The sequence below is a fragment of the Dermacentor variabilis genome, chromosome 5 (genome assembly GCF_050947875.1).
Source record: "Dermacentor variabilis isolate Ectoservices chromosome 5, ASM5094787v1, whole genome shotgun sequence".
Taxonomy (NCBI): domain Eukaryota; kingdom Metazoa; phylum Arthropoda; class Arachnida; order Ixodida; family Ixodidae; genus Dermacentor; species Dermacentor variabilis.
In genome coordinates, this window is record NC_134572.1 from 106,462,697 (window position 1) to 106,485,185 (window position 22,489).

General features: G+C 47.2%; 2 protein-coding genes across 2 annotated transcripts in view; one reads left to right on the plus strand and one right to left on the minus strand.

Moving 5' to 3' along the window:
• The window catches only part of LOC142583616 (uncharacterized), a 207,280-nt gene that overhangs the window by 39,381 nt on the left and 145,410 nt on the right, over positions 1–22,489 (minus strand). The gene's annotated exons all lie outside the window — the stretch shown is intronic.
• conv (insulin like growth factor binding protein acid labile subunit convoluted) lies at positions 949–22,439 on the plus strand. The gene is made up of 3 exons (XM_075693243.1): positions 949–1,898; positions 15,946–18,568; positions 20,326–22,439. Exons 2-3 carry the CDS (start codon positions 15,970–15,972, stop codon positions 20,910–20,912), a joined length of 3,186 nt encoding a protein of 1,061 aa, XP_075549358.1. The 5' UTR covers positions 949–1,898; positions 15,946–15,969; the 3' UTR covers positions 20,913–22,439.

Here is a 22,489-nt window from a genome sequence, read left to right on the forward strand (position 1 = left end):
TCGTTTAATGTGTATCGCTCACTTATGGGGTGCGCACGAAGGGCATGCCTCTTCACATTCCAGTTTTAAGTTTCACATAATTTTCTCACGAAGAGGCAAGGTGCTGCTTTGCATGTAGTTCAATAGACAATGCACGAACTTCGAACCATTCACGATTTATAGACAATACCGTTTTCGCCGCATCGCTCCATGACACGGACGAAAACAGCGAAGTGCCTGGGGAGTAACTGTTGCCGTTCGTCCTCCCATTGCTCTCTTTAAGAGCAGGGACTAAACACTTACTCTCCGAAATTTGCACACGGCCCGCACATTCATGCAGTTAGTCCTTTGAGGGACGAAAGCGCCCTTTTTAGGACTAACGGCACAGTTACTCCCGTTTTCTCCGGGATTTTTCTTAGAGTGCAGCCGTAACGCAACTCCTCTTATTCATTTTACAGCGAATTATATCACAATGGGAATTTGCTTTATTAGAGAAGAAAGGGTGCCTCGCCATGAGCCTCAGTGCCAAAAAAAAAAAAAAAAATGTTTTTCTTTTTTTTGTAATCAAAAGGAAACTGTTAACGTTCCGCGTTTCCACACTCTAGTTTCCTTAAATGTGCTTGTCACCACACGACCGCAACAAAAGATTGAATGGGAGGTTTTACACATCACTTCATTCCTATGGGCCGGAGGTGCACGTACGTCCTGCTCCGCAGACGCGCCGCATGCGAAGGCCGCCCACAGCGGGAGCTTTGCCCGACGAGTGGTGAGAAGGGTACTCGTCTCGAGGGCGAATACACGAGTCTAAGCTGTTCCGAGAAAGGAGAAACAGAGCCGGGCGAGAACGAGCTGCGCGAGGATGCTGGGGAAGGGAGAAGTGCGAGCGAAACCTGTCCAGCGGCGACGTGACCCAAATACACGAGCGCGGCGAAGGAGTCGGCCTCTCCCTTTTGTGGGTCAGCCCGCGCCGTCGTTTCCGCCCTGGCGGTCGCCCACGTCTCGGCTTCCCCCGGCGCCACACGGAACGCGAAAGGCAAATCGGCCGCAACACAACACGACGGCGATGCTGAGCCAACGCGAGGAATCCACTCATCTGCCCCCGTCGACTCACGCTCGAGGAGACCCGAGCCGCCTCGGCAGCCACAACAATTCGGCCTCCGCGAGACCAGACCGGTCGTGACGGCCTGCTCTCAAACGACACCGTGCGCAAAAGGTAAAGGGCTGCTGGCGACAGTGTGGTCAACGCGACGGTTCAGTGCCACGTCGGGGCTTCGAAAGAGCGCGCCGAAGCAGCAACAGCAGCCAGAGTAGCGACGTAGCTGGAGCGCCACTGTGTTTTGCTGCATACTCGCCTGAATCCGAAAGCAGTTCAGTGAGGCCACTGCTTGGCGAAGATATTGTGCGTGTTTCTCAGTGTGCTGATTGCAACAAGTGGCCTTGGGCAACGTGCGGCAAACACTGAAGACCCGCAGGCAAGCCGGTGTTAGATGTGTTACCGTCTGTGAAGTCAAGACGCCATCGAACGGTGTGGTTAGTCCGAAGCTTGTGAGGCCTTTCTTTTGTGACGGCGCCACGGCCAGATAATACCATTTGCGTGAAACAGGATGGGTGCTTGATGTAGGCTGTGTTGAGTGCGGCTTTCAACGAAAGGATGCTTGCTTCAGGTACGTGACGTTTAACGAGGTTTTCGGGAAGCCTGCGTTGTACGCTGCAGTATAAGCGTCACGTTATTGCGAAAGTGATTGCTAGTTAAACAGCAAGTGTGCCTTGGCGATTTTCGGGACATAAAGTGCATTTGAGGAGCCTGCATTGACAATTGTTACCGGTCTCTCATGAAGGATTAGCAACCGCTCAATGTTTGTGATCAAGAAGCAGTGACCTACGGGGAGGAGCTTGCCACTAGACCAGCGTTCTTGAAGGTGAGCATATTTCGGTGCAAGTCCTATTGGCAAATACTTTGTTGCCTTTATGTTCGTTTTAATGAACGGTGCGTTGTTCAGTACACCTAGTGTCTTCTTTGCGAAAGCGTAATACTAAGAGCATAGCAAAGTTTGACTAATTCCGTAAAAATATTGTTGTGTCTAAATTATGTGGCAACCAACGCAACGAAAGGCATACAGAAAGCAGAAAATGCTGAAATATTGTAATCTCTAGTAATCATAACAATTACAAATATGCGTGCTGTTACTTGTAACGCACTTCAATGACCCTCCTTCTTTGTCGTTCTTTAACTAATTCTCAGAATAGCTGAGATACATCGTACTAATGTTAAGCGTTACATAAAATGCAATACGAAGTTGTGCACAGGCGAATGAAGTTTATGACGTTCCGTTTTCTATGCACTCATACAGTTCTCCCAGCTGGATTGTTGCTTGTTCAAATGTTCCTGTGTAGCTTGCTTTGTGTTTTTGTTACCTGAAGCGTTGGTAACTGAACAAATCTTTTTGCAGTATTTCTCGCGCCTTCCTACTTATCGGGAGACCCCCTTAACCGAGTGTATTCTAAAATTGCGTCGTCGTGAGCGTTGGAAAAAATCTCCCAGTTTCCAAAACCCCTTCGGGAAGTTATCTTGGTACCGCGGATGGCGTGTTCTTTCATGTAAGGCCTGTCAAACGGTCTGATCATGCCTTCGGGATGGCTATTTATTTTTTTATCTTCCAACTTCCGTGACCGCAATACTATCGGATAAAAGAACCAAGGACAGGCCCCGAGAATGAATTAAGCAACCGCGTGCCTTTCTGTGAAATTCTATCCCGAAACGCTGAGTCGACGGCAAGAAAAAACGATTCTGCCAATATACCAGAAAGCGAATCCCTTTTCCTCCCCAACGCGTCCGCAGAGTTCTGCGAAAGCTTGGCTTTCCCGCGGGCGGATTTCGGAGAACTCAGGTGCGTCCGGCGCCGAATAACATGCTCCGAATAAAACGCAAGAGCTCCAGCTTCTTCATAATAGCCCCGCGGCTTTTGCTTCGGCGAATCTCCGAAGGTATCTGGAAGCAAGAATATCGCTGTGCTCGCACCACCGGTATAATTTCTTTGTTTTCTTAGCGTACTGCTCCACGTTAGAGAATCCAACTGATAACCAAGACAGAGTGCTGCCGAAAGGAAAAGGCCACAAGTGAAGCCGTTTTCTTTTAAACTGCTTTGAACGGGTGAATGGATGTTTCGAGAATGCCGTTTCCACTAAAACGACGCGCCAACTTTTCCCGGATTTTCGCCTAGTGGGAACCGAGTCGCAGGGGGACCGCAATGCCGCATATCCCCGGCTTTGCAACAAACCCCTGCACTCTCGCCGCCCATCAACTTTCCTCGTTTCTTTTTTTCTTTTATTTTTGGAAGGGCGTCTTTCGTGGCACGTTCCAGCTTTCGAACCAACTACAGGGAAGAAAAAGGACCTTACTGCAACTCCATCGACCTCGTCAATCAAAATTTACACGCCGTGTCATGTTTAAAACAGGTTGCCCCCTCCCAGTCCCACCTAAAACGACCGCCTCCTACCTTTCGGAGCCCAACTGCATGCCAAAGAGAAAGTGAGGGAAATGGAGTGGGAGGTGGAAGGTAGAGGGTAGGGGGGCGGAAACCGGGTTGCAAACAAGCTTAGCGTGTCCGGTTTGAGTCGGCCTCCTGAGAAGAGCCAAGCGGGCACGCTGGTGAGCAGAGGCGACATTTTTAAACCGGAGACGAGAAAGCATAAAAAAAGAAAGAAAGAAAGCGCGCCCATGGAAAGCAATGTACTAGTTTAGCGCCTTTCTCTGACATCAATTGCCGACGTATATTAATCATAGGGTAAAGTTTCTCAGTTATTTGTACGTACCGCACCCCAAAACGGCTATAGCAGGAGCGGACAGAAAATACGCATACAAAATAAGAATACATATGCCTAAGCTTACGACAGTCAAGAAGGCGCAACTTAGGCTGACGGCCTGCGTCAGCGCTAAAATGCTCTAAGGCATTGTTCCTCACACTGCGGGTCATGGCCCCAAAATGGGTCATGAGTCCTTTTAGCAGGGTCTGAGAGGGTCCAATTAAATTCAAAAGGCTTATGACAGTGTCTATTCGTGTGTGTTGTGGGGGGGGGGGGGGCTGTCATGGTTGGTTTGGAGCTGCAGTAAAGGTGAAATGTGGGAAACATTGCTCTAAGGGATGGGAGACGGAGGCGACAAGATTTTTCATGCCCATATCATTAATAAGTGGTTGCTCGACAGCTTATGCTTCCTCCTTATTAGGTTTAGTCATACTAACAGGCATAATACACTCTAACAAAAGTTTAGACCCTTTGGAGCGTATATTTGCCACACAACAATAGTCGTCATCTGTCTTGCCTGCATTTACTTTCTTGAAAACGCTGCGCTCGTTACTTTCCTGTCGTGAATTCTACGTCATGCTGATAACGCGCATGCCGTTCGTTACAGGAAAGCACCGGGCTCGCCACGTTAAAGATAGGAAATGGGGGCAAGACATGACGATTATCGTTGTGTGGAAAATATACGCCCTAAGGGATGCAACTGTTTTTAGAGTGTACGTAGGTGAATGATTGAATGTGTGAGTACAAAGTCCCAGATTATAACCTCAACTATTACGGGGACCACGTAAAGATGGCCTCCTGTTTAACTTACGCGTGCGATAAAAGTTTGTTTACTGTGCAACCACATCTTAAGTACACAAACTAGCTTTCACGCATTCCATCCCTATCGAAATCCGGGCACTGCGGCAGGGAAGCCCACTCTCTTAAAGGCCACTGACCGATCTGTTTTGAAGTTGTCGATAATATACCGCATGGTTCTTTGACGTAAACACACATACACACACTTGGCGAATATGAAGACAGTGAAAGGTTTATACGTTAATTAGGTATTAAGGTTCGTCACGAAGTGCCATGTAGGCATCATCTACAATATCGTGACGTCATGATATTAGTGTCGTATTGAAGTTCGTCTCTAGGCATCATATACATTGTCATGACACATGGCAAAACTTTCTGACGCCGTGTAGCAATAAGCCTAGGTGTGATGCCGTTGCTCATGAAAAAGTAAACAACAGTTCACTGCCCGCACGCTTTTTGGCTGAGATCACCTGTGACAGTGCAGCCATCGCAGGAACGGAGCGAGACAAGGTATCGTGACGTCAAGGCCCCTTCACCTCCTTTGTACTGAAACCGAAACTGGTTCAAAGAAACAAGTATTGCAGTAAATGATTTAGGAGGCTGTGATGACCGTACCGGTCTTTCCTTTGTTAGACCTTTTCATCGGGCGAGGAGGAAAGGGCGCGCGGCCAACTCCCACTAGAGAGCCTTTCCTCCTCGCTGGCTTGGGCGATCCGGCGCGGCGCTGCTTGAAAGTATTGGTATAGAGGCTCGAAGGTTATAGTATTGGCCTCGAGCTCCACCACTGGAAAAGCTGGCGCCACCGTCGGCGTGACGTGGTAGGAGGGATCACGTGGGCATAGCGGCCGCGTCGGCTGCTTCGGGCGCGCCGAAGCGAGCTGAAAACGAGTTTAAATTCCCTCGTACGCTGCGGTCCTCATTTAGTGGCGAGATTTTCCCGCTTCGAGTGTCCTTTACAACGCTTGAAAGCACTACAATAGGTAGTGGCTGCCTTTGAAGGCGCACAACATGGTAGGCTACTGCTCGGTGCCGCAATGCCGGACGCACGCGACGGAGCACGGTGTCAGCCTTATTCACACGTAGCCGCAGGACAAGAAGCTGTATAAAGCTTGGCTCGCGAAACATAAAACCGGCAAACAGTCATCGGCTACAACTCGGGTATGCAGCAAGCACAGACGCGAGGAAGATTTCGGCTACGGCGCCCGGTCTGCGATGTTCTGAAAACGCGCACTGAGACGCTCGCCCGAGTCCGCTGCCCGACTAATGTCATGACGGTTTGGTCTATGAATTTGTCGATGCTATAGATACTGGCAAGTTCAGTGGAGTGGAAAGGCAGCGGTAAGAAGCACACTTAAAGAAAGCATGGCATATGGTCATGTTTGTGTTATGAATTAATGCACTGGATTCCAAAAAAGGAGCAGCGGGGAATTGCACGCTGAGAACACCGATAAACATACAGTGCGACGCAACTCGAGAAATAGTATTGAAAGGTCAAAGAATTTAGTAGAAAAAAAAGATTGAATCGTCGCGACGGCACATCACAGTCCCCGTAGGCGTCGAAGTCTGTACAATGAAATTATTTTTGAACAGCTCTGATAGCGCCCACGCAACAATGGTTGCTTGTATACTGTCAAATGCTCATATTCTGCGGCCTAAAGCTCATGGCACGGTGCGAAAACGCGCGCGCGGAGAAAGCGAAACAGTGCGCGGACAAGCATGCAGACGCGCAGTCGGTCGCTGCGAATCTGCGCGATCGCTGCATTGAGGCTTCATTCTATTACGCTCCATTTAGTTATACAAACACTATAAGAACATATTTCAGATAGTTTGCTCTCAGCATTTACCTACCTTTCACGTAAGAAGCCGGTTCGGGAGACTCCATCGCGGCGACTGCGCGCAGTGGCGTTCACTGTACGTATTCGGTGAAGAGATAGCGTCTGTAAACGATTGTGTGCTTTCAGTTTGCCCAACATTATTATTTAGACAGTAAGAAACTTCTCTCGTTTCGAAAGTACTTACAGAAATGTCCGGGAGAGCTCGCGCGTGATGTTTTCACTGAGCGCTGACAGCAAAACCCATGAGGAGCGCGCCACGTGATCCCTCATACTACGCCAGCGAGGCGCTTCCGATAGATGGCGACTCCGTAACTCCTCGCCGCCAATTGCTGTCGCGTGCTGCGGAACGATTTCTAGATGTTTTAGATCGCACTCAGTGAAATTTGCGCAATGTCCGTTCATATACGATCGTCAGGGAAGCCTTTCTATGCATCTTACCGATGCAGAGTACGTAGAAATATCTCTTGGGGGCGCAAACATGTGACGTGCAATATCAGCATCATCAGCCGTGGTGTGTGTATGTGTTGTGAACCTTCTTGTGTATATCAGTTTTAATTTAACTAAGAAAACCGGTGTCTCTGTATTACCATCATGAACTGGTAAGTCTGCTCACTATCTAGTCGCTTGGCGTAGGCGCTTAAACATGAAACATAAGAGCGCATGCTCGTGTACAGCCAACCTAAGGCAACTACGAAACATTTGTTATACACCAGCATCGTTCTCACGCATTGCAAGTCTAGTAGGCCTGAAATCACTATATGTCTACCCTAGCCTTCCTGCTTGAGGCTGATGGCGCTGCTCAACACAGCGATCACTGTGGCTAGTAACCAGCATGATACATATATAAGCCATGTGATTCGCCACTGCCTTTTTGTCCTGTAAAGCCATAATGTATGATAGGGATCGCATAAAAAGGATGCGATGGCTATTTTGAGGACAAAATTTCCGTAATACGTGAGTGCTTAGAAGAGAACGGCAAGAACACAACCCAAAAGAAAATTCGGTTATCATCCTCTTTCTCGAAAAAGAAGGAGAAGACGTGCCAACGCTGCAATACGAGCTCGCATAGTCATGCCGTACAACGTTTATAGATCTATAAACGTTGATGCCGGCTGGTTGGACCATAGGACAAAGATATCTGTAATCTAGAACGCACCACTCCTTAGGACGCTCACAGTTCGTAAACGGTCGCTCTCCTGGCCAAGTATAGTTCACACTGTAAGGTATGCCGTTTTTACTAACCAAAACTATTTTATTCATGGGTGGAAACGTCATCCACCGAACCAAGTAGTAACGAAATGTAATCTGCAGCTAACAGTTTGAACGCTTGCCAAAGTATAACAACACAGCTCCTATCGTAGCAGAACGGTACTCACGCTGTTACGATCGTCGCGTATGTTTCTTTGCTCCTAAACCGCAGCTTAGAACTAGAGTATAATACTGCAGTAAGGTCACACTAGTGAATGGAACATTCATACATGCAGAATTGATCTCCGAGACTGATTGTAGACTCGAACATTCGCGCACACATCGCACTGCGTGCTCCGTTTGCCTCAACGCCAACAGAAACTTCTGCCATGCCGACTTAAACCACTTGGGGACGTCTCACCCAACCGTTTACCACGTAGAAGACGCACGCCATACTAAATGGAGCGAAGGAGCGCGAAAAGAAACGCCCGAAACTACCGCAGAATGCCATAAAAGATGGAGCGCTCGCCCAAGCCAGCACGCCGACTGCCCATAGGTGGCGCCTCTGCGTAGCAATATGTAGTGTTCCTGTATATGCTCCCGCGGGGAGCATGTACAGGAACACTAGCAATATGGTGGCGCTCATGAAAAAAGAAACGGTCTCTAAGATTTAGTGGGCTTAAAACTTGTCTAAATGTTAGAGTACAAGACAAGAAGCCGTCTCGGCGAAGGCCTGGTTTGCTCCTTTTTTCTTTCTGCTCTGTCCAAGTGCCTGCCGCACAGCGACGGTGCCCAAGTCCGTCTCACTGCCTTTTCTTTCGCGATTCTTCGCGCCGCCTTGCGCTTGCCTAATTATGGAAATCATTACACTTTATTTAGAGTGAAAACAAATACAGTACAAGTCGTGTAAGTTTTCGCATTATAGAATTATAGACGAAAGTGAAACTAAGCTTTTGTACGTATATTACGTTAGTGTTGTTTTGCTCAATGGGTCGTTCTGCGTTTTGTATTTGCGTTAAGCGCGGTAGGCGTGACGAGGTGCCGCCTAACTTGTTACCCTCATGAAATATTTGTCAAATCCGCCGTCGTTGCCTAGTGGCTATGGTGTTGGGCTGCAAAGCACGAGGTCGGGGCATCCAATCCCGGCCATGGCGGCCCCATTTCTATGGGGAGCGAAATGCGAAAACACCCGTATGGGCACCCTCAAATGAAGTTTGCCTGTACATGTCGCGCCACCTAGCTGCGGCGGTGAGCACCCGCGGGTAGGCCCTCACCGTCATTTCACCATTGTCCGTGGTGCGCTCAGGCCCGCCTGCAAGCCTTCTTTTCCAATTTTCCAATGGATTCTCCACGACTTCTTGTCAGCTTCTTCGTGAGAAGTGTGAACAAAAAGAACAAGCGCAAATACTGCTGCGTTAAGGACTGTCACAACCGTGAAGGGGATGTCGGCATCAAATTGTACCGCTTCCCTTCAAAACCGGGGGAAGCAACCCGACGGCTGAAGTGGATCGTCGCGGTTCGTGTCGGTCTTGAGAATTTCGGTTAAACGAACTAAGACGTAAGTGCAAAAACAACAAAAAAGTGAAGAAGAACCAGCAGCGGCATCCCTAAAAACACTCAATAAAACGTCAACTTCATAAAAACGCGTGAACTGATTCCGGCTGTTGTAAATCAGTTTTGATAGTTGTTTAGCTCGTCTTGCTCCAAAACAAACGTGCAGTGCTTGTTAGATTTCAACTGTAGCTTCGTAAGCGCTCCGTGCTGGAGATTTGTATGCGCTGTTCTTCTTGCTGTGCCAAGATCAAGGCGCGAATGCTGCAACCGAGCCCATTCGTGTTTTCTCGCGCTTAGAACAACAGAACTGAGATTCCAGCATTGCAGAACAATGCAGAACACGTCGAGTATTTGAAAATTAGCATTTCCCTCGCGCACACAAGGGCATATTTGTGCAGTCATCACGTTGTTTAGTCTCAGCTGATTGCTCTCTACGATGCTTCAGCGGTAATGCCCTCTCACGTTCGAGCCCTAACGACAATACCAGAATATGCTCGAGGCACTTTGTCAACGGAGAAAGAAGCACTCACCTGCCAATTCGCCAAAACCTGTACAATGTAAGGTTCAAGGCACGCTCCAAGTAATAATAATAATATTTGGGGTTTTACGTGCCAAAACCACTTTCTGATTATGAGGCACGCCGTAGTGGAGGACTCCGGAAATTTTGACCACCTGGGGTTCTTTAACGTGCACCTAAATCTAAGCACACGGGTGTTTTCGCATTTCGCCCCCATCGAAATGCGGCCGCCGTGGCCGGGATTCGATCCCGCGACCTCGTGCTCAGCAGCCCAACACCATAGCCACTGAGCAACCACGGCGGGTGCTCCAAGTAAGGAAGCGACAAATGACAGTTCAGTGATGTCCACGGCCGCATTTGCTCGCTTAAGTGGCATAAAATAATGATTTGTTAACGCACTTTGAGATCGACGTCGTAAGCATACTTACTTTGTTGTGACAAATACTTCGCGACCTGCGGTGGTTGCTTAGTGGCTACGATGTTGGGCTGCTAAGCGCGAGGTCACGGGAATAAATCCCGGCCATGGCGGCCGAATTTCGATGGGGTCGAAATACCAAAACACCCGTGTAGTTAGATTTAGGTCCACGTTAAAGAACCCCAGGTGGTCCAAATTATTTCGGAGTCTCCCACCGCGGCGTGCCTCCTAATCAGATCGTGGTTCTGGCACCTAAAACACCACAATTTAATTTAAGCACCTCGCTATGATGTCCGTGCTGTTTACTTCTTTGACACGGTATACGTGGTTGTAGTCGTAAATTTGATGTCCTCTCTCAAGCGTCGGTGGTCAAAAATGGGCCTCGACGTTTTCGATCGCCTTAAAACCGGAATTTAGAACGTCTGAAAGGTTTCAAACGAGCGCCGCAAAAGCATGCCTCCGCAGCAGTGGCTGCCTCGGTGTTTCGCGCAACTGACACGGTGGCGCTGACGGCTGAGCCGATCGCCGCGCCGCCTGACCATTGCAGGGAGCCCATAGTTAGATTTGGGTGCACGTTAAAGAATGCTAGGCGGTCGGAAGTTCCGCAGTCCCCCACTACGGCGTGCCTCATAATCAGATAATCGTTTTGGCACGTAAAACCCCACAGTTTGTTTTGAACGTTTATGAATAGCGCCAACCGAGTTTGCTTGGCGATACTGAGGCTTTCTGGTCCTTTTCTTTCCCGTCTACGTCCAGACGGCATTCAGGAAAAAGGCCACTGGCGTTTGTTTCACCCGCGAAGCTTTAAGCACAAAAATTAAAAGAGAATTAATCGGGTCCTGCATGACTTTATCCCTCAGTGTAGAGTGGCTGATTTTATATTATAGGGTATTTACATGAGCGGCAGCGACGGGACGCCTTGTAGATAGCGCGCGACGTGCATACAGCCATCTGACCAGAAACTGTCGCCAACGCAATGATGAAGCCTTTGGCCTTTCTTTATGTATATTTACCACGGGTGTCGATCCCAACCTATGGTGCAATGACTTTGTATCCGTTTGACTACGCGACAATGCTCAGTCGAAGCGACAGGGCGCAATGCGAGGAGAAGGTATACGCCACGCAGTAATCGACCCCTTCGTGCTGCGCGCAGGCGACTGCGTTAAGAACTCTAATGTTGCACCACCTGAGACATTTACGAATTCCTCGTTATGAGAACAATATTCTTTTTTTTTTGACGAAGAGGAGTTAGTAGAAGTCGCGGAAAGTATACTGGAGAGACACAGCTTCCTGAGAAGCGGCTCGTTGCGTGAGCCATGGTTGGATGAGGTATTAGCCGACGCAGACACCGTCGTCTTTCATGTAGACATGTAGTTTTAGAATTCGTTTTTTTTTCCTTCACAACTAAAGCTGGTGTTTCTTTTCTCGTTCTTTTTTCTAATCCTACCAACTCCTGAATCCTTAACCGATGTTGAGAGTTTCATGGCGCGCGCATTCAGCGCATACCACGTGTGTCGTGACGGAGCGTATAGCCAAGTCACAGTTGATTCACGTGCCTGGCAAGGAGTTTCAATAATTAATTTAAAATTTAGACTCTGAAGTCTTACTGGGCAAACCACGATGTGACGGAGGCACGGCGTATTGGTTGGGGGGCTGTGAATTAATCTTCAACTGCTGGAGTTTGTTAACGTGCACCTGAAATCAGTACACCAGCGTTCTCGCTATTCACGAGCCGAGCATGAACCCTTATTTATCAGAGTTCACAGCGGACCCGCGCCTGTTGACAAGAGAGATCCAGTGGCATCGTCGCCTTTCTTAATGTTCCGCTTTTATCACACTCGAGTGCGTGCGCCTTGGCAACTAAAAAAAAAAGAACACGTTTCTGCTGCTTCGTCTTCAGCCTATTAATGTGATAGCGTTAAGGGCCCCATGAGGCCGAAAATCCGTTGTCGGCGGAATTATCCGTCAGCAAGAAATGCCGTATATATTTAGGTATATGCATGTGCTACGCCTTGGTATGTCACATGCGGTATATGCGGGTTATACTGTCACGCTATTCTATCACTACAGTTGCTGACACCTTGCATTGCATTCTTGAAAACTTACTCCTCAGAATTTTGAGAATCACAGCCCAGAATCGAATGTTATGAAACAAAACAGCGACAGCGCATGCCTCTTATGTTGAATCTTCTCAGACTTGAGTATTAAAAATGCGAAACAATACCAGAAAACTGAAAATGATGCAATTATTTTTTGGCCCGGCTCGGCACTACCTCCGGGATCGGCCCACGCAAGCGGCCACGTTTTACCAGAAAGCTCGCCTTCGTGATGAGCGTTCGCCGCCAGCGTTTCCCTGTAAACGTTATGGTTACATAACCTGCAGTTGGCGGGAAGCGTTTCACTCTTAAAGGAAAAGCTCAAGCGTCCTCCAGTTTTTTTTATGCGAAGCATATTACTAGAGCTCAACACAGCGCCTCAGGCGCGGCGGTGTCGCCTTCAAGGCTGACCACGTGACACTGTGACGTCACGACAGAGGAGAAACGGGGCTCCAAGTCGCGCCGTCGCTCGCGGCGTCGCGGCGGTATATAAGCAGCTGCGCTTGTTTCTAGATGGCTTTGGCTCAACTCTTGCAAGATGGGCTCGGTGGGAATCGAACCAGGGTCTCCGGAGTGTGAGACGGAGACGCTACCACTGAGCCACGAGTACGATGCTTCAAAGCGGTACAAAAGCGCCTCTAGGGAATGCGGTGTTGCCTTAGAAACGAGCTGTTTCTAAGGCTCAGGCGTGCGTCGCTTGCTCAGGCGCACATTTCGTTGCCGCGCCGAACGCTGCGTTGCTCGACGCTCACCGCGTCCAATGCGGGGCGCGTAGTCGCTGCGCCGTAGCCCATTGTCTTACACCCCTTGGCGGGTCGACGGGAACGCTGTCGCGTTCCACTCTTGAAGGCAAAGCAGAGTAACGCATGAGTTGTTTCTTCGTCTAGCCGAACCAAATATAGCCAAGCAACAGCAGTTCACCAGGCTAAACAGTGGTTCAACAACTAAAATAAAGGCTAGTATGCTTCGCATCCTGGGCTTAACCTTAGCTAAGCCACAGCCATTTTTTTTCTTTGCTTCGGAGCGATTACTGCAACCCATGAGAGCGCATTAAAAAATGTATTCCACCTGCAGCTACGGCAGTACGTGTCTCTCCTCGCTGCGGAACGCACCAGAAAGGCGCGCTAGCAACAATTTGAGTAGGATTGTCGCCGCTCGTACATACAATTATATGAAAGATTCACCAAGCAAGATTGCTCAGATGTCATGTGCGCCCTCTGGCAGTTCTCACAGGTCCTTCTGGATGGACTATGCTTGCCTTTTGATTGCTCGTCAGCAACGAACGTTGCTGACATCAAGAGATTTATCCCTATAATGCAACCAATAAATTAACGTTTTAAGGCTAATTCAAATACTAGAATCTCGGTAGATGTGGGGAAGGTTATAGTGTAGGCGTCGGGTCCATGACAGTACTTAAAAAAATAAAGACATACTGCCGACAACCATCAGTTGCGCAGAAACCCTTAACCATGGTTTCATTTGACTGTTACACTTATCGCCTGATGACTTCCCGATGCCGAAATGGTTTTATGTGCGGTTCACGGCTGAAAGCGCTATTACGGGCTTAAATAACTCTATTTAAACAGCAAATTTTCCTTCGTAGGTATTCCACGCAATTGCGAGGCAAAGCTTACGTCACAAGAAACTGTCCTAAAATGGAGAAATCAATCCAACTTGCTCAAGTATTCGATTATTCGACAGCATGACATGTAACGGAGGCCCTCTTACCAAGAAGCACAGGATTCAAAGCACATCATTAAACTGAATCTCTGCGGACTTCCTTTAGAAATAGCATCATGTATGCGATATTTGCTCTGGAAACACAGCAAGGAATTTTTCTTTGAGAGAAAAGTACATAAAAAATATTACATTTTGCTTATAATCTTACTCACTGTCATGAACTTCTCGTAACTTTTGCATGCTATAGTGTCCGTCAACAACCTGTATTTAGGCAAGCGTCTATCAGGCGGCGCCGAAGTCGAAAGCATTACGCCGCTAGATGATCTCCCGCATTTTTAATCTCCTGGCGTACGTATCACGGCTCAACACCGGACAAGCAAAATCCATTTTGCAGCCGTCAATCACGTATTATAGAGAGGCTGTCTGGTCGACCCCCCCCCCCCCCCCTTCTGAAGATCTGATCCTACAACTTCCAATACACGAAAGAAAACGCTCGGAGTAATAGGAAAGAACATATGTATAAAAAAACAACAGAACAGGATAAGAAGCCGTGACTAATGCAAACGAAAAGAAGAGTCTGCCTATGCGCCATTTTTGCAGGTTGTTGGCCTGCTGTCCCTTTCTTTACTTCCTACCTTGTACTTCCTTGTGGTCGTGAATTTTTTTTTCATCGTTATTGAATGTGCGTACTAATCGAGGGTGCCGCCAAGGAGGAGCTGACAGACTCGGTCATGGTGGGCTTCCCGACACCTGCCGGCGCGAGACACGGAGCAGTCATGGTACCCCCCCCCCCCCCCCCCATTCCTTTCCCTGCCCAGTTCAATGGCACTCCCTTGCTCCTCCACCCCATGTTCGCTTTCTGCTGCACTGTCTTGAGATGCTGGCCGCCGAGCGGCTGCCATTGGCGTCTCTTGTCCGCCTGGCTTGTCATTAGACGAGCGGGGTGCCACGGCGGCGGGAGGGAAAACGGATTGCGCATGCTCGGCCGGGGCATTAGCGTGATGAATGAGGCTGCCTGCCGGGAGCGGGACGTAACCCTGCACTGGCGCGCGTTCTCCTGCGTGCCACGCTAAGGCGAGCGTGAGGCATGAAGCCGCCCGACGACCTTCCTCGGAGGCTAGGTGTTGGCCGGAGGGGAGGGTGGAAGAGGTTCGGGTGCCGTAAGATGCGGCGACCCTGATGCTGTGGGGGGGATGCGAGACACAGCGCGTGGGGAAACGCAACAAGGTAAACGTCCTCCCCCTTTCCCCGGCCTTATACCGTCATCTCCTTCCGTCCTCTGGCCCCGTTTATCATCGCGACACCAGCCAAGCACCCACGCGTTTTCGTCGGCTAGCGTCGAGGCTCCTGCACCTCGCAGGGCAGACATATTCTCCAGTTGACTAATGTCGCACAGGGTGTAGTTTCAAAGATACACAAAAGAAATCGCGTGCAGGGTGTTCCGGCGTAAACGTCAACAAAATTTTTAAAGGTTGCCGGCGGCAGATATAACAATTATAGTTCATGAGCCGGTCAACTCGAAGAGGCGGACATTACTTGCACAAAAATATTGAGATGCATAATCAACTGATTAACAAAAATCAATAATTAGGTTCTTAACTAATTATCTTATCGCCCATGTTGCAATTTACGAATTCTAGCCGTGGTGTTCGCAAGGTGGATCCTTTTAGAACGAATTCTCGGAATGACATCATTTTCGAGATATTAATTACCAAACTTTGCGGAAAAACGCATTGGCGTTCCAAGTTACTTTTTTGGTTCAATGCATAAAACGATGTTTAGTTAAGAAAGTAACTAATAACGCCGATGCACAAAGTTATTATTCTTTTTTCCTAATGGAATCGCAGCGGCATAAATTTTTTGAAACACTTTGTCGATGTTCGATCGTCGACGAAAGCAAACTTCTTTAAATGCGAAAATTGCTGCGTCGATGTTTTACGCGTCACCTAGTATATGTCTAAATTTCACAACTGTGCAAAAAAAGAAAACGTTAAAAAGGCTCCTACTACTATTGTACCAGCTCAGTGAAACATTGCGATTGATATATATCTTAATCTATCTCTTACCTTTTCCTCGCAGGTTCTCTTCAAAGCAGCGCCCAGAATGAGAGCTCTGGTGGTCATCTGCTTTTTCGTGACGGCCTCGTTTGTTGAGGCCCGCCCGAAGTGCCCAAGCGGAAACACTCAAATTTACCCCTGCAAGTGCGCTAGAAGCGAAGACGTTGGACTTCATATCGCATGCGATGGCGTGAACTTAGCCATGATGTCACGGGGTTTGGGCAATGTGGAGCACCCTATAGCTAATCTTACTATCACCGGATCCTCGTTCAAAAGGTTGTTCGGTGATGTCTTCAGTGGATTGCAAGTCATAAACCTTACCGTTGCGCATGGATCTCTCGCCTCTGTTGCCACCGATGTTATGGACCACTTCAACGAATCGCTGAAGTTGCTCAGCTTTGAAGACAATGCCCTCACTGAGATTCCCGTCGAACTGATTAACAAGTTTAGGAACTTGACGTCTTTGAATCTTGCGCATAACCGAATCGAGGTTATCCCTGCCAACGCATTCGGTGCCTTGAACATCCTGTTCGAATTGCGCCTTGATCACAACCTCATTTTTAAAGTCCACCCCTCTGCGTTCACAGGACTCAATAGGCTTGAAAGGCTAGAGATGCACCATAATAAAATGGAGAAGATAGAACGAAACACTTTCCGATTTGCTCGAAAAATCAAATACTTAGATTTGTCCTACAACAATTTCACGGCGTTCCAGAAGATTGACTTCAACCAGCTTACAAATATGTGGTTTCTAAACATATCAAATAACCGAGTGAAAACGTTTCCACGAGGCATGTTCGTCGCCAATGCCATCCTTCGTGTTATCAACATGTCTTACAATGAACTTCCTGAAGTTGATGCCAACACTGTGAAAGGCGTAAGGTTCCTTCGAGACGTTTACTTCAGAGGAAACAGGATAACAAAGGTACACAAGCAAGCATTCGTCTCTTCTAAACATATTCGTACTATTGATTTAGCGTATAACCTGATGGAAGATGTCGGTTACGAGCAGTTCAAAGATTTTCAGTGGCTTGAAAAACTGGATCTGAGCTACAACAAGATTTCTAAGATTGCTAGCTCAGCCTTTTTAAAGATGTACCAAGTTCACATTGATTTGAGTCACAATAACATCAGCTTCATCGGAGACATGGCCTTCCAAGAGTTGTCTAATGTAACATTGTTTGATCTCTCACATAACAACATTACCACCCTTCCAAAAAATGCATTCTACTTATCTGACGTCACTGTTCTTCTCCTCAACCACAACAACATAAGTGATTTTAATATGGTCCCGGTCGCTAACATTACTGGAATCAAGGTTCTTAACATGACTTTCAACAAGATCAACGAGCTAAATCGAAAGGCATTCACGAAGAAAAGGTTGTACGAGCTGCACACCGCCGATTTCAGCTACAACAACATTACTGAAATCTCTGGATCCGTTTTTGAGAAGTTGGCCGGCGTGCGATTTATAAACCTCAGTCACAATGTAATAAAGAAGATTGGCTACAGCACTTTTGGGTCGATTCCAACGTTGCTCGAACTGGATATAAGCCACAACAATATCAGTGACGTTAGCCACGGTGGGCTCTCGGCCATGGTCAGTGTTCGCCTGATAAAAGTCAATGACAACAAGATTAAGCGAATGTTCAATCTTCCAATAGCGCTGAATGAACTTCATCTACAAAACAACCAAATCGCGCATTTCGGCCCTGGAACATTCAGGTCGATGAATTCCTTGCTAAGGCTTTACCTAGATAGCAATAATCTCACTAGACTAGAAAGGGGATCCTTCTCTAATCTACTCACACTGCAAACGCTCTCCCTTTCCAACAACAGCATAGACCGGATACCTTGGGAAGCACTGCAAGATCTTAGTTCTCTTCAGTACTTATACCTGAATGACAATAAGATCAAAGCGCTCCCGAAGAAGGCGTTAGGACGCCTTCCTGTCGTGTTCGAGCTCCGGCTCCAGAACAACCAGATCAACAACGTCACTGAATACGCTTTTGAAGGCATGCTGCAGCTCATTCGTCTCAACCTGAGCTACAACAACATCTCCGTCATCCCGCCAGAGGCGTTCAAGGGACTCGTTTCGCTGCAGACTCTTGACCTCTCGCACAACTTGCTCAACAAACTTGAAAACAAAACCCACGGCTTGCTGGACGATCTACTGTCGCTTTCCTCCATCAACGTCTCTCACAACGAGCTGGCTTTCGTGACGGAAAAGACATTTCCTCGATCACCTTACATTCCGTACAAGCTTAAACACGTCGATCTCAGCCACAACTTTATTTCGGTTCTTACGAACAGCTTCGACGACGGCCTTGGAAAAGCGGAGTATCTCGACTTGCGCCATAATCTCATCAATGAAGTTTACCCCAACGTTTTGAGAAATCTTACCAGCCTGAAACATCTCGACATGTCGCACAATGACCTGAGACACATTGCTAATGGCGCTCTCGTACTGCCAGAGAACGTCAGCTGGGCAGACTTCAGCCATAACAAGATCTTCTCAATTGACCTGCGGGACTTTCTGGCGTCTCAGCAGCTGCGGCACCTTGACCTGCGGTTCAACAATGTGACAATGTTTGAAGAGGAATACATGGCGAGAATCAAGAATGGCCTCCGCCTTTATTACGAAGGTGAGAATTACTAGCGATCGACCAGCCCCCTCAAATTGGTTGCCTTAAACGGGCCTTAAAGAGAGACAGTAAATCAGTTCAAACTTAATGTTTCATTTTTTTTTCAATACTCTGTTCGTAAATTTTGTGGGGACAGGTATACTACCACTAGGAAAAAGTTTGAATAAACTTTATTTTTGTAAGTTTCCGTGATGAAACCCCGGTGCTAGGACTTCATTGTGGCTTCACAGATTTCCATACATCTTTCCTTATGTGGGATGTGGTGGTGCACTATAGGTTTTCAAAAATTTATAAGTCTAGTCTTTTGCTCCTTCGCGATACACTGTAGTCCATAGTTAAAAAAGGAAAGAAACTAACTAGGCCCAAGCAAGCACTGCCACATTTATGACGTCAAGGCAAACTGGAGTGTAAATTTCAAGGCGACGTCACTTCCCGTCATTAGTTACTGCGCCTTTTCTGGCTTATAAAGCCTGCTTCCTTAGTAACATGTATTTTTTGGTATCTCAAAAGTGTAATTTACTAATGCAGCTCAACTGAATTTCCCCCTACATGTCACTTTAAGGAATACACTTTGTGGTCTCTTCTCCCCTCTCTAGGTTAAGCTGGTGGGTTTAGCTGTACTAATCCCTAAACACACTTCGAGAAGGCGTTATATGGAGAATCAAGAGATGCAAATTTGCAAAATATCGTCAAAGGTTTTCATAAACTTCGAGCTATGTACGCTGTTGCTTGGTTTTCCGTTGTATGCTTTATATATCCAATACAGTCATGTGAGTCAATGAAAGATAAGGCCAAGAAAAACGTTCAGCCTAGTCAAGTTAACTACAGCACAGAAAAAAAAGAAAACACTGCTTACAAAAGCATTGTGCATGGGAAGGTACGCTTGGTGATCAGCGGGCAAGAAGGCGAAATAAATAAGAGGAAAACATTGGAGTGTTATTACCAGCATTGCATGCTGTTGATCGTCATTTATAAACACCTGGATATTAGAAAAAACACAGCTTGCCCCTTGATTATTTGTTCTTTTATTCGTCTTGCTGCGCGCTTTTCATAATAAAAGCAGCACCGAAAATACCTTACTGTACCTCTTTATAAGCATTTAGGAATTTGAACATATTGTTCGAATAACGGACATAATGTTGTTCGTCGTTTACTGAAATTCAATTTGCTTTGCTTACTCACTCTCCCTCATCACGCGTCGAGGCTCCGAGATGGAGTAATTTCTGTACGCAATTCACTTTTAATTGCTCATTTATGAATAAATGGTACATCAGAGCGTGGTCCTACGCATGCTTAGTGGCCCCAGATAGGAAGATTACTGAAAATAGACTGTCACTTTACCATGTACCGCCATAACTATGCAGTTCTGTATATGTTCACAATTGTGTAAATGATGAAATGTCAACGGCTTAATTTTCGTGCTGAATTATATCCTCAAAACAATGCCAAGGTCATTAGAGGAGCTATGTCAAACAAATGTAAGATTGCAGCGTCGCATGTGCGGAGGAGTTCAAACAGGAACAGGCATAGTCACTGGGTTTTGTCATGCTATCAGAACAGATTGGAGCACAATCAATCCGTGTGTTCACACGCGCTGGGTCAATCAATTGTATATACGCAGCGAGCATTGAATTATTTTGAGCTGTAGTTTACGCGACTGTCATGGGATAGGTGCACCATCGAACAAGTTTTAGCGCAGCAAGCTAGTAGACATGGCTTTTCTTTACCAGCTGTCACAAAGTGCGATTCGCTTGCAGGAAACCCACTGAACTGCGACTGCCGCGTGAAGTACCTGCGCCAGTGGCTGAGCCACAACCCTCAAGCGACCGAGTGGAACGACGTCGTCTGCCACTCTCCTCACCACTTACACAGGCGCCACCTTGCGGACGTCAGCCCCGATGTCCTCGAATGCCTTACCGACGAGGAGCGTGCAATAAAGGGCGAGGAAGATGGGTCATTAGTCGACCTGAAATTCAGGCTTGTGGATTCACCATCCAAGAGAGCCATACGGTTCGCCTGGTACGTGGCCACGAAGGAGGACGTGTCTGGTTTCCGGGCTATAGTGAGTGACGTGTCTACAAGCAGCCTCATGAGCGAAACGGACATTCCTTATCGGTACAGAGAGTATACTATCGATGGTCTCGAGTCGTCAGTAGAATACAGGCTATGCTTAGTCGCCCTGGACTCTACAGGAGAAGCCCGCGTTCTTCCCATGCGCCAGTGCAGGACAGTTACGCCAGTCGGTGCTGCAACACGGACAGTGAAAATGGTGCCTGTGTTGATCGTTCTACTTGCTGCTGTCGCCACTGCCATGTGTTCAGAGCTCTGGATCTCGAGCACATGAGTGCAAGGTTTTCGGGGAACATTGATAGAGGGTTTGTGTATTACATTAGCTATGTCTCCACGTGTGGTATCTGGGACGTCATCAACTCAGTGGTTCAATGCATGCATGTGTAGCGAAAAACACTGCCAAATTGCATGTTAAGGCCGATGAGCACAGAAATTTCAGGATGACTCACCACATTTTCGTGCGCATCGTCTTACGCACGAAACCTCACACGAAGGTTACAGGACAAAAAAAAAAGCCCACAAGATATCTTAACGCACATTACCGGGGTAACTCAAACGAAATATATTATCAAATACGCAAAAATGGTGTTATGCAGCAAACACATATTACTCAGAACAGCTTACTGAGCATTCGTAAAATTTGGCAATATTTTGCAGTGTTAACTTCCATAAAATCTAATCAAAGATCGTCGTGGTAAGTGCTTTGTGCGTGTGCTGGGGATGTTTTCTTATACTTATCATCTCCACCACCATTGTCATGCTGTGTTCACTTTGTCGAATTTTGATGTATATTTCGGAAGCATCATGGTCCTTGTGCGTTGCATCATCAACGTCATGTTAAGGGTGCTCTGGCTAGAACAAGTTATCATGTTGGCAACTGTTATCGTGGGCAAATAGTACATGGGCTGGACTCAGACTTGTGAAACAAAGAAAGAAATGTAACTTTGTTGACAGCTTAAAAGTTTATTTGTCATCAATAAGCGTTAGTTCTACCCATATGTAATCTAAGGGCTGAATGTGACTCTCGTCCCTGTATAGTTTAACATAAATGTTGAGATAATAAGTTCCTATATACAGTGCGCAAGAAGAAACGAATGGTAACCATCGCCACACTTTCATCTACACATGAGAGCAAAATTCACCCTTGCTTCCCCAAGTTTCTTTCATTTAGCAAGACTACGTGTTAAGCTAGTCGGTATTTTAATCGTGTTCTCCCAATGGTAACCGAGCACAATGCTGCTCAACCCCTAATCAGTTTATAGAACTGTTTTTCGTTTTTATTTCAATGTAAACGAGGATGCTAAACAAAGCGAAAGCGTCCGTTCGTTAAAATCTTCATCGGAGTTGTTTATTTCACATCCATGACATACGCGAAAGTTTACGTCGGCCCGAGAGAGCAATGCGCTGATGACCGCATAAGGGAGCTGGCTCGTCAAGAGGAGTGTGAACACTTGGCTGTGCACGTTACGGGTTGTGCCCGTTAAGGTTGTGAACTCTGTGAAGGACGTTACGGGGAACAAAGATTTAAGGAAAGAGCAAAAATAGTGCGTCTCCGCTGGTCCAGGAGGCATATTTTTTTTTTCAACCACGTGTCTGGGGCGAGGATACTAGTGATGTGGGCCATCAGCGAAGCGTCCGCTATAGCCAGCACAATACCGGGCATGATTCTACAAACGCCGCTCTTTGACACGTGTAATTTTTTAGGCTCGGTTTCCTTGCGCAGTGACGCCGTGATGCATGCGCACAATATAGTACTTATGTGGGTGTTTTCATAAGAATAAAGAGTTTATATTAGCACTTGTCGTTCTCTGCTTTCTGTTTTTGTTTGTTTGTGTCCATTACATTGCCGTG